Source organism: Coregonus clupeaformis, chromosome 21, assembly GCF_020615455.1.
Source record: "Coregonus clupeaformis isolate EN_2021a chromosome 21, ASM2061545v1, whole genome shotgun sequence".
Classification (NCBI taxonomy): Eukaryota; Metazoa; Chordata; class Actinopteri; order Salmoniformes; family Salmonidae; genus Coregonus; species Coregonus clupeaformis.
In genome coordinates, this window is record NC_059212.1 from 3,360,975 (window position 1) to 3,373,474 (window position 12,500).

A 12,500-nucleotide genomic window follows, 5' to 3' on the forward strand; every position below is an offset into this window, starting at 1 on the left:
CATCCCCTGGACAGGACGCTAGTCTATCTCCTGTTTCTGTAACATGAGGCAGCTTGATGTACAAGTACATCCCCTGGACAGGACGCTAGTCTATCTCCTGTTTCCGTAGCGTGAGACAGCTTTATGTACCAGTACACCCCCTGGACAGGACGCTAGTCTATCACAGGTCCTTACCCAATCAATCTCCTTAATGCTAAGTGACAAGCAGAGGCATCATGTAAACAAACCATCAAACTTGATGCAAGGCTAAAAAGTGACACCAAGTATGAAACCGCCCTGTGAAATGGTGTTGATTTGGAATTCCAATCCATGATTTGAGTGATTGTAGCAGCTCTGTCTCTCTCCTCCCTCTCTATATATCAGGTTTGAAGGCAGTAGGATGATCCAAGTCATGCTGTTGAAGTCTCTACTGCAGGTGAGATAGACTTTATACTTAATGTGCTGAGCAGGGGAGAAGTCAGTCAATGCAGGAAGTAAACTGACATTACAATTCAATAATTGAAAAAATAGCATCTATTGTCAATGACTTCTCAATAAACTGAAAAGTAGAATATATTTATTTCAAAAGTTGTGATTTTCTAAAATGTAAATTCAAATCACTACCTGAATTGAGAGATGATATATAATGTGCTACATGTTGACATGCTAGCAGTGAAGCAGAAGTTAGAGAGGGGAGATAACCAATGGTAGCAGAAGTTAGAGAGGGGGAGATAACCAATGGTAGCAGAAGTTAGAGAGGGGGAGGAAACCAATGGTAGCAGAAGTTAGAGAGGGGGAGATAACCAATGGTAGCAGAAGTTAGAGAGGGGAGATAATCAATGGTAGCAGAAGTTAGAGAGGGGGAGGAAACCAATGGTAGCAGAAGTTAGAGAGGGGGAGATAACCAATGGTAGCAGAAGTTAGAGAGGGGGAGATAACCAATGGTAGCAGAAGTTAGAGAGGGGAGATAATCAATGGTAGCAGAAGTTAGAGAGGGGGAGGAAACCAATGGTAGCAGAAGTTAGAGAGGGGAGATAACCAATGGTAGCAGAAGTTAGAGAGGAGGAGATAACCAATGGTAGCAGAAGTTAGAGAGGGGGAGATAACCAATGGTAGCAGAAGTTAGAGAGGGGAGATAACCAATGGTAGCAGAAGTTAGAGGGGGGGAGATAACCAATGGTAGCAGAAGTTAGAGAGGGGGAGGAAACCAATGGTAGCAGAAGTTAGAGAGGGGAGATAACCAATGGTAGCAGAAGTTAGAGAGGGGAGATAATCAATGGTAGCAGAAGTTAGAGAGGAGGAGATAACCAATGGTAGCAGAAGTTAGAGAGGGGGAGATAACCAATGGTAGCAGAAGTTAGAGAGGGGGAGATAACCAATGGTAGCAGAAGTTAGAGAGGGGGAGGAAACCAATGGTAGCAGAAGTTAGAGAGGGGAGATAACCAATGGTAGCAGAAGTTAGAGGGGGGGAGATAACCAATGGTAGCAGAAGTTAGAGAGGGGGAGATAACCAATGGTAGCAGACGTTAGAGAGGGGGAGATAACCAATGGTAGCAGAAGTTAGAGAGGGGGAGATAACCAATGGTAGCAGAAGTTAGAGGGGGGGAGATAACCAATGGTAGCAGAAGTTAGAGAGGGGGAGATAACCAATGGTAGCAGAAGTTAGAGAGGGGGAGATAACCAATGGTAGCAGAAGTTAGAGAGGGGGAGGAAACCAATGGTAGCAGAAGTTAGAGAGGGGGAGTAACCAATGGTAGCAGAAGTTAGAGAGGGGGAGATAACCAATGGTAGCAGAAGTTAGAGAGGGGGAGATAACCAATGGTAGCAGAAGTTAGAGAGGGGGAGGAAACCAATGGTAGCAGAAGTTAGAGAGGGGGAGATAACCAATGGTAGCAGAAGTTAGAGAGGGGAGATAACCAATGGTAGCAGAAGTTAGAGAGGGGAGATAATCAATGGTAGCAGAAGTTAGAGAGGGGGAGGAAACCAATGGTAGCAGAAGTTAGAGAGGGGGGAGATAACCAATGGTAGCAGAAGTTAGAGAGGGGGAGATAACCAATGGTAGCAGAAGTTAGAGAGGGGAGATAATCAATGGTAGCAGAAGTTAGAGAGGGGGAGGAAACCAATGGTAGCAGAAGTTAGAGAGGGGAGATAACCAATGGTAGCAGAAGTTAGAGAGGGGGAGGAAACCAAAGGTAGCAGAAGTTTGAGAGGGGATATAACCAATGGTAGCAGAAGTTAGAGAGGGGAGATAATCAATGGTAGCAGAAGTTAGAGAGGGGGAGATAACCAATGGTAGCAGAAGTTAGAGAGGGGGAGATAACCAATGGTAGCAGAAGTTAGAGAGGGGGAGATAACCAATGGTAGCAGAAGTTAGAGGGGGGAGATAACCAATGGTAGCAGAAGTTAGAGAGGGGGAGATAACCAATGGTAGCAGAAGTTAGAGAGGGGGAGGAAACCAATGGTAGCAGAAGTTTGAGAGGGGATATAACCAATGGTAGCAGAAGTTAGAGAGGGGAGATAATCAATGGTAGAAGAAGTTAGAGAGGGGGAGATAACCAATGGTAGCAGAAGTTAGAGAGGGGGAGATAACCAATGGTAGCAGAAGTTAGAGAGGGGGAGATAACCAATGGTAGCAGAAGTTAGAGAGGGGAGATAACCAATGGTAGCAGAAGTTAGAGAGGGGGAGATAACCAATGGTAGCAGAAGTTAGAGAGGGGAGATAACCAATGGTAGCAGAAGTTAGAGAGGGGAGATAACCAATGGTAGCAGAAGTTAGAGGGGGGGATATAACCAATGGTAGCAGAAGTTAGAGAGGGGAGATAACCAATGGTAGCAGAAGTTAGAGAGGGGGAGGAAACCAATGGTAGCAGAAGTTAGAGAGGGGGAGATAACCAATGGTAGCAGAAGTTAGAGAGGGGGAGATAACCAATGGTAGCAGAAGTTAGAGAGGGGGAGATAACCAATGGTAGTAGAAGTTAGAGAGGGGGAGATAACCAATGGTAGCAGAAGTTAGAGAGGGGAGATAACCAATGGTAGCAGAAGTTAGAGAGGGGGAGATAACCAATGGTAGCAGAAGTTAGAGAGGGGGAGATAACCAATGGTAGCAGAAGTTAGAGAGGGGGAGGAAACCAATGGTAGCAGAAGTTAGAGAGGGGAGATAACCAATGGTAGCAGAAGTTAGAGAGGGGGATATAACCAATGGTAGCAGAAGTTAGAGAGGGGGAGGAAACCAATGGTAGCAGAAGTTAGAGAGGGGGAGATAACCAATGGTAGCAGAAGTTAGAGAGGGGGAGGAAACCAATGGTAGCAGAAGTTAGAGAGGGGAGATAACCAATGGTAGCAGAAGTTAGAGAGGGGGATATAACCAATGGTAGCAGAAGTTAGAGAGGGGGAGGAAACCAATGGTAGCAGAAGTTAGAGAGGGGGAGATAACCAATGGTAGCAGAAGTTAGAGAGGTGGAGGAAACCAATGGTAGCAGAAGTTAGAGAGGGGAGATAACCAATGGTAGCAGAAGTTAGAGAGGGGAGATAACCAATGGTAGCAGAAGTTAGAGAGGGGGAGATAACCAATGGTAGCAGAAGTTAGAGAGGGGGAGATAACCAATGGTAGCAGAAGTTAGAGAGGGGGAGTAACCAATGGTAGCAGAAGTTAGAGAGGGGGAGATAACCAATGGTAGCAGAAGTTAGAGAGGGGGAGATAACCAATGGTAGCAAAATTTAGAGGGGGGAGGTAACCAATGGTAGCAGAAGTTAGAGAAGGGGAGATAACCAATAGTGAGACAGATTGGAGATACATAGCTATTGTCATTGGTCATATTCCCCTCTGTTACTCCTGTTATTGCTAAGAGCGACCATAGACCCTAACATCTCTCTCTCTCTCTCTCTCTCTCTCTCTCTCTCTCTCTCTCTCTCTCTCTCTCTCTCTCTCTCTCTCTCTCTCTGACTCTCTCTCTCTCCTGTCTCTCTCTCTCTCTCTCTCTCTTTCTCTCTCTCTCTCTCTGACTCTCTCTCACTCCTCTCTCTCTCTCTCTCTCTCTCTCTCTCTCTCTCTCTCTCTCTCTGACTCTCTCTCTCCTGTCTCTCTCTCTCTCTCTCTCTCTCTCTCTCTCTCTCTCGCCTTCTCTCTCTCTCTCTCTCTCTCTCTCTCTCTCTCTCTCCTCCACCTCTCCTCTCTCTCTCTCCTCTCCCTCCTCCTCTCCTCTCCTCCCCCAGGTGACAGAGCGTTATGAGAGTAGTAACATGCTGACAGCTCTCCCCTCGTCCTTCTTGGAGCCTCTCCTCTCTTTCACTCTGATGGAGGATCCTGAGATTCGCCTGCTGGTGCTCTCCATACTCATCAGCCTCATAGACAGACACCAAAACACACACAAGTTCACCTCCCTCAGGTCAGTGTCACACACACATGCATAAAGCAGACACGCACACCACACGCCACACGCCGCACGCCACACACCACGCGCCACACGCACGCCACACGCACAGCACACGCCAAACGCACGCCACACGCCACGCGCACGCCACACGCCACACGCCACACGCCACACGCCACACCACACACCACACACCACACGCCACACGCACACGTACGCCACACACACACGCATGCATGCACTCGCGCACACACACACAAACACACTCAAGTTCATGTTCCGTTTAGTTGTTGGTAGATGCTGGTAAGGCATTATCAATCAATGAGAAGCAGAACAGGTATGATGTGATGTGTCCCTTCTCTCTCCATCTCTCCGTCTCGTTCTTTCTCTCACTCTCAGCATCCTCTCAGACATCTCAGTCCTCAAGCTGAAGGTGGACAAGTGTTCCAGACAGGACAACCTTTTCATGAAGAAGGTGTGTGTTTTCTGTAATCATTGCTGTAAAGTTCACAACCATGTGACCTACACTACCGGTCAAAGGTTTTAGAACACCTACTCGTTCAAGGGTTTTTCTTTATTTTTTTTACTATTTTCTACATTGTAGAATAGTAGTGAAGACATCAAAACTATGAAATAACACATATGGAATCATGTAGTAACCAAAAAAGTGTTAAACAAATCAAAATATATGTAATATTTGAGATTCCTCAAATAGCCACCCTTTGCCTTGATGACAGCTTTGTACACTCTTGGCATTCTCTCAACCAGCTTCACCTGGAATGCTTTTCCAACAGTCTTGAAGGAGTTCCCACATATGCTGAGCACTTGTTGGCTGCTTTTCCTTCACTCTGCGGTCCGAGTCATCCCAAACCATCTCAATTTGGTTGAGGTCGGGGGATTGTGGAGGCCAGGTCATCTGATGCGGCACTCCATCACTCTCCTTCTTGGAAAATAGCCCTTACACAGCCTCGAGGTGTGTTGGGTCATTGTCCTGTTGAAAAACAAATGATAGTCCCACTAAGCCCAAACCAGATGGGATGGCGTATCGCTGCAGAATGTTGTGGTAGCCATGCTGGTTAAGTGTGCCTTGAATTCTAAATAAATCACAGACAGGTTGACCAGCAAAGCACCCCCACACCATAACACCTCCTCCTCCATGCTTTATGGTGGGAAATACACATGCGGAGATCATCCGTTCACCCACACCGTGTCTCACAAAGACACAGCGATTGGAACCAAAAATCTCAAATTTGGACTCCAGACCAAAGGGCAAATTTCCACCGGTCTAATGTCCATTGCTCGTGTTTCTTGACCCAAGCAAGTCTCTTCTTCTTATTGGTGTCCTCTAGTAGTGGTTTCTTTGCAGCAATTCGACCATGAAGGCCTGATTCACGCAGTCTCCTCTGAACAGTTGATGTTGAGATGTGTCTGTGTCTTGAACTCTGTGAAGCATTTATTTGGGCTGCAATTTCTGAGGCTGGTGACTCTAATGAACTTATCCTCTGCAGCAGAGGTAACTCTGGGTCGTCCATTCCTGTGGTGGTCCTCATGAGAGCCAGTTTCATCATTGCACTTGATTGTTTTTGCGACTGCACTTGAAGAAAAGTTCTTGAAATGTTCTGTATTGACTGACCTTCATGTCTTAAAGTAATGATGGACTGTCGTTTCTCTTTGCTTTTTTGAGCTGTTCTTGCCATAATATGGATTTGGTCTTTTATCAAACAGGGCTATCTTCTGTATACACCCCCTACCTTGTCACAACACAACTGATTGGCTCAAACGCATTAAGAAGGAAAGAAATTCCACAAATTAACTTTTAACAAGGCACACCTGTTAATTGAAATGCATTCCAGGTGACTACCTCATGAAGCTGGTTGAGAGAATGCCAAGAGTGTGCAAAGCTGTCATCAAGGCAAAGGGTGGCTATTTGAAGAATCTCAAATATAAAATATATTTTGATTTGTTTAACGCTTTTTTTGGTTACTACATGATTCCATATGTGTTATTTCATAGTTTTGATGTCTTCACTATTATTCTACAATGTAGAAAATAGTAAAAAGAAAGAAAAACCCTTGAATGAGTCGGTGTGTCCAAACTTTTTGACCGGTAGTGTATATAAATGCAGTATAACTGAACTCTTCTCCTCTTATGAAAGAAAAATGGATGTAAAGTCTTGTAACATTTGCTGTGTTGTGTGTTTCTGTAGCATGGCCAGCGTCTCTACAGACACATCTTCCTGGCGTGTTCAGAAGAGAACAGTGGGCGGAGCCACTACCAGGCTCTCTACATCCTATTGGCTCTCCTCAGCGTGGAACTGGCCAATGAGGAAGTGGTGGTGGATCTGATACGCCTGGCCCTCGCACTGCAGGTACACACACACACACACACACACACACACACACACACACACACACACACACACACACACACACACACACACACTCAGAGGTGGGTAGAGTACTGAAAATCTGTACTTAAGTAAAAGTACTGTTACTTAGATTGTGGTCAACTGTGACAGCAAACAACTTAGTGCAATTTATTTGACATTCATGTATTATTGATGCCTGCCAGCACCATTACCAGCACCATACCAGCACCATTACCAGCACCATACCAGCACCATTACCAGCACCAGTTGACAGAAAAACATTCAACTATTCATAACATGGCATTCGTGTGTATTTGCCCTTTAACACCTTACACTCGTGGGAATTGGCCTATATTCCTCCAGACAGTACAGCCCACAGAGAGTAACTAGGACAGTACTAGTTCCTCCAGACAGTTCAGCCCACAGAGAGTAACTAGGACAGTACTAGTTCCTCCAGACAGTACAGCCCACAGAGAGTAACTAGGACAGTACTAGTTCCTCCAGACAGTTAAGCCCACAGAGAGTAACTACAACAGTACTAGTTCCTCCAGACAGTACAGCCCACAGAGAGTAACTACAACAGTACTAGTTCCTCCAGACAGTACAGCCCACAGAGAGTAACTAGAACAGTACTAGTTCCTCCAGACAGTACAGCCCACAGAGAGTAACTACAACAGTACTAGTTCCTCCAGACAGTTCAGCCCACAGAGAGTAACTACAACAGTACTAGTTCCTCCAGACAGTTCAGCCCACAGAGAGTAACTAGAACAGTACTAGTTCCTCCAGACAGTACAGCCCACAGAGAGTAACTAGAACAGTACTAGTTCCTCCAGACAGTACAGCCCACAGAGAGTAACTACAACAGTTCTAGTTCCTCCAGATGGTACAGCCCACAGAGAGTAACTAGAACAGTACTAGTTCCTCTAGACGGTACAGCCCACAGAGAGTAACTAGGACAGTACTAGTTCCTCCAGACGGTACAGCCCACAGAGAGTAACTAGAACAGTTCTAGTTCCTCCAGACGGTACAGCCCACAGAGAGTAACTAGAACAGTTCTAGTTCCTCCAGACGGTACAGCCCACAGAGAGTAACTAGAACAGTACTAGTTCCTCCAAAACTTTACTTAGAGTACATGTAACGTCTTGTAGTGTGTTACTACCCACCTTTGACACACACATACACATACACACACACAGTCAGACAAACACGCACGCACACACACATACACACATACACACATACAATACACACACACACACACACCTAATCTCATATATTTTGTAAACTTTGAAAAACCTCTGGTTTCTCTTCCTGGATGCTGTGGTCTCTGAGTGGTTGTCTCCCCCTGTTAGGACCTGGCCCTGGCCAATGATGAGAGACTTTCTCTGTATAATCGATGTGCTGTCCACGCCCTCTCTGCTGCCTACCTCAGCCTTATCTCTCAACTCACCACCGTCCCTGCATTCTGCCAGCACATCCAAGAAGTAAGTAGTGTGTGTGTGTGTGTGTGTGTGTGTATGTGTGTGTGTGTGTGTGTGTGTGTGTGTGTGTGTGTGTGTGTTCATGCTGCTGTGTCCTCCCTCTCTAGGTGATAGAGCTGAGACAGAAGGAGGTACCCCATCTGCTGCCTGAAGACATCTTTATTGAAACCCCCAGGTACACACACACACACACATACTGTATACCGTAAAACGTTAAATAAACGGCGAGTCTCAAAACGCCGCCTGTGACATTTATTAGCCAGGCAACGGCACACATTTCAGCAAATACACGCCTGTTTCAAGTAAACGCCTGTTTCAAATAAACGGCTGTTTCAAGTAAACGCCTGTTTCAAATAAACGGCTGTTTCAAATAAACGCCCGGTCTAACTGAATTGTTCACGAGATTACCATGAATTACCATGACTTGTTTACAAGGTTTAATGTTTGATTTGTTACATTAAATAATTCAGTAATGACTGAAATAAAATTATGGCAATCATCTGTTTTTATCACCAGTAAGAAACTGCTAGCCATTGGCTGCTAACAGCTAACAACTACTAGCTAACTGGCAAGCACATAAACAGTCAACAACTTCGGGAGTACAGACCCCCAACGGGAGTACAGACCCCCAACAGGAACACAGACCCCCAATGGGAGTACAGACCCACAACGGGAGTACAGACCCCCAACAGGAACACAGACCCCCAATGGGAGTACAGACCCCCAACGGGAGTACAGACCCCCAATGGGAGTACAGAATCCCAAACGGGAGTACAGACTCCAAACGGGAGTACAGACCCCCAATGGGAGTACAGACCCCCAACGGGAGTACAGTCCCCCAGAAATCGGCCAATCGCCTTCTAGCGGCCAAAGTAAGAACTGCCGGTAATGGGGAGAATAATTATTCTGTCAAGGAAGTTTATTTTTTTCTCGAAAATAGACTCATACTAAGACTAAATAAATGTGATAAAGTGTGTAAAGGATAACACATTAGTGCAGGAAATGAAGAAATTGACTAAAATGCTGGAAGTGAATGCTGGAATTAAACAATGAACTATAGAAATGAGCAAAAGCTGTGTGCATTAAGAAAATAGACGCCCGACTCAAATAGAAGTCTGTCTCTAATAACCGCCTGTTGTGTCCAGTGATTTAATCAAATAAATGCCTGGGCTACTCATTGAAGTTTTACGGTGACTAAACACTGAGTCTCCAACAAATGCTGCTCTCTGAAATAAAAAACTGCTTCGCGTGCCAGCATCCAACAAATTTCACAGTTCAAGCCAATGAACCTCCGTGCCTCTCACTGTGCCGTAATAATGTCGATGCTAATGATAATGACAACGTGTGTGTTCCCAGAGTTCCAGAGTCTCTAGAGAGAGTGGAGGGAGAGGTGTTCTTCCAGCAGTTTAAGATCGCTGAGGTGCTGGGAAGGAGTGGCTACAACATAGACATCCTGAACACACCGTTCACACCCCAGATCACAGGTACACACACACACACACACACACACACACACACACACACACACACACACACACACACGCAGACCCTGAGTAGTACACTCCCCCACACGAACCTTAGCAGACAGCTGTATGTGTGTGTTGTAGACGAGGACCGCCTGTCAAAGAGGAAAAGTATAGGAGACACCATCTCTCTACAGATGGACATGGACCCACGCTACAGCCCTGAGAGAGAACAGGTAAACTGTGTGTGTTCTCTCTAAGGCCAGGATTCAATCAGATCAGCGGTGACACGCGTTAGCCGACAATTGCATAGCTTTATCATTGCTTTCGTTTAGGCAGTGTCGGAGGTGGAACGTGAGTTAGGCTTTCTCTTGAGGTCACTGTCACAAAAACCACACCCATCCTTACATCCCCCACCCGCAGTAGAGGTTTAGAATTAAATTACTAGAGGTGCATAAACGCTCAAAGTTCCAGAATGGGGTGAAAATGTCAGCAATATTGGTCAGGGAGAAGTGCAAACCGGTCAAATTGGAACGCTTGACAGTAGAGGCATAATCCTGATTTTACCTGAGCAGGAAAAAATATGTAATGCATGCGATGTATCAGAAATATACTGTATAATCTAATTATTGTCAACCTAAAATATTGTCATATACTGTAGTTTACACAGGTTTGATACAAATGTTGTGTATACATAGCCTCTAAAATAGATTTTTGGCTTTCTTGGAAAGCGGTGAGTGTTATTATACAATATCTAGTCTGTCCTTTCATCTACTGATTTCAGTCAGTGCATGGCTGTGGATTGACTGGATTGTTTGAATGCAATGTTGGCATGTTCACAGTTATTTTGAAAAAAAATATGGAATCATTCCTCTAAAATTGGCTGGCTAGCTAGGTAACAAATAAACAGTGCAGATAAAGTCTTCAAATTCATTATTTTAAACAATATCTCATCACAAACATTGCTGACCATGGTTGACCAACTCCCTTAACAAAATGGCTGACCTTTTAGACCATTATAAGAAGGTTCATGTCCATTCTAGTATTGTCATTCCTAATTCTATGACAACTCCAATTTAAAATAATAAGGCTGTATATCAACCTAATGGAGGTGTGTATCACACATTCCAGTCTTCCAACTTGTAACCCGGCTACATGTGATTTCTACTAATGAGGCTCGGTGCATCCAGTGCCAATGGCCACGATAGGTAGCCTAACGCCAGGAGATGCTTGTGGATTTGACAGCTCTAACACAGTTACACCTCCGACACCGCCAAAAGAAAAGCAATGAAAAGCTATGTGTTTGTGGGCTAGCGCAGGTTACTGCTGATCTGATTGAATCCCAGCCTAACTCTCTCATTACTATCCTTGTTGTCCACAGAAGTCTCCAGCAGAGCAGATCACCTTTGAGACTCTGAAGAATGCCATCGGTAAGATTGACTCACACACACACACACACACGGACCACATACTGAATATGTCTTATAGCTATTGCTTTGGATAAAAGCACATTTTAATCTATCGCTCTCTCTCTCTCTGTCTCTGTCTCTGTCTCTCTCTCTCTCTCTCTCTCTCTCTCTCTCTCTCTCTCTCTCTCTCTCTCTCTCTCTCTCTCTCTCTCTCTCTCTCTCTCTCTGTCTCTCTCTCTCTCTCTCTCTCTCTCTCTCTCTCTCTCTCTCTCTCTCTCTCTCTCTCTCTCTCTCTCTCTCTCTCTCTCTGTCTCTCTCTCTGTCTCTCTCTCTCTCTCTCTCTCTCTCTCTCTCTCTCTCTCTCTCTCTCTCTCTCTCTCTCTCTCTCTCTCTCTCTGTCTCTCTCTCTCTCTCTCTCTCTCTCTCTCTCTCTCTCTCTGTCTCTCTCTCTGTCTCTCTCTCTCTCTCTCTCTCTCTCTCTCTCTCTCTCTCTCTTTTCTCTCTCTCTCTCTCTGTCTCTCTCTCAGTGGATAGTGTGAATGGTGAAGAGCAGGAGAGGGAGAAGAGGAGGCTGGTGGTAGAGAGGTTTCAGACCGCCCCCTTCGAGGAGATTGCCGCCCACTGTGGGGCCAGGGTGAGTCTTGACCCCTGACCTTTAAGCCATGACCTAGAATGAAATAGAATTGCGCTGGAGGGGATGGCCGCCATTTTACGGGCTCCTGACCAATTGCGCAATTTTGTGTGTTTTTGTACATCATTTCTTAAGAAGGGTGTGTGTGTCTCTTCGTCAACAGATGATCTCATGTTAAGGAAGTCTCAAGGTTCAGCTCGCCTGAGAACACCTCATGATAAGTTGTAGACCACACTACTTACCAAGAAAGTTATTCTTTGTAGCTGTCTATTTACCACCACAGACCGATGCTGGCACTAAGACCACACTCAACGAGCTGTATAAGGCCATAAGCAAACAAGAAAATGCTGACCCAGAGGCGGTGCTCCTAGTGGCTGGGGACTTTAATGCAGGAAAACTGAAATCATTGCCACAGATGTCTCAAGTTTTGAGGGAGTGTGCAATTGGTATGCTGACTGCAGGAATGTCCACCAGAGCTGTTGCCAGAGGACTGAATGTTAATTAATAATTTATCTTCCATAAACCGCCTCCAATGTCGTTTTAGAGAATTTGACAGTACGTCCATCCAGCCTCACAACCGCAGACCACGTGTATGGCGTTGTGTGGGCGAGCGGTTTGCTGATATCAATGTTGTGAACAGAGTGCCTCATAGTGGTGGTGGGGTTGTGGTATGGGTAAAGTAATCCTTCTACCCCCCCTTACCCCACCCCCTCAAAACAAATTAAAAATACATATTGTAAAGTGGTTATCCCACAGGCTATAAGGTGAATGCACCAATTTGTAAGTCGCTCTGGAGAAG

General features: G+C 45.4%; 1 protein-coding gene across 7 annotated transcripts in view; it reads left to right on the top strand.

Moving 5' to 3' along the window:
- Positions 1–12,500, top strand: part of efr3ba (EFR3 homolog Ba (S. cerevisiae)) — a 45,755-nt gene that overhangs the window by 29,940 nt on the left and 3,315 nt on the right. For all 7 annotated transcript variants that reach the window (XM_041847290.2, XM_041847292.2, XM_041847288.2 and 4 more), the window contains 10 exons: positions 364–415; positions 4,192–4,364; positions 4,749–4,824; positions 6,556–6,717; positions 8,070–8,201; positions 8,306–8,373; positions 9,555–9,682; positions 9,806–9,897; positions 11,043–11,091; positions 11,598–11,704. In XM_041847290.2, the coding sequence (XP_041703224.1) occupies positions 364–415; positions 4,192–4,364; positions 4,749–4,824; positions 6,556–6,717; positions 8,070–8,201; positions 8,306–8,373; positions 9,555–9,682; positions 9,806–9,897; positions 11,043–11,091; positions 11,598–11,704 (1,039 nt within the window). The remainder of the gene's footprint in view (positions 1–363; positions 416–4,191; positions 4,365–4,748; positions 4,825–6,555; positions 6,718–8,069; positions 8,202–8,305; positions 8,374–9,554; positions 9,683–9,805; positions 9,898–11,042; positions 11,092–11,597; positions 11,705–12,500) is intronic.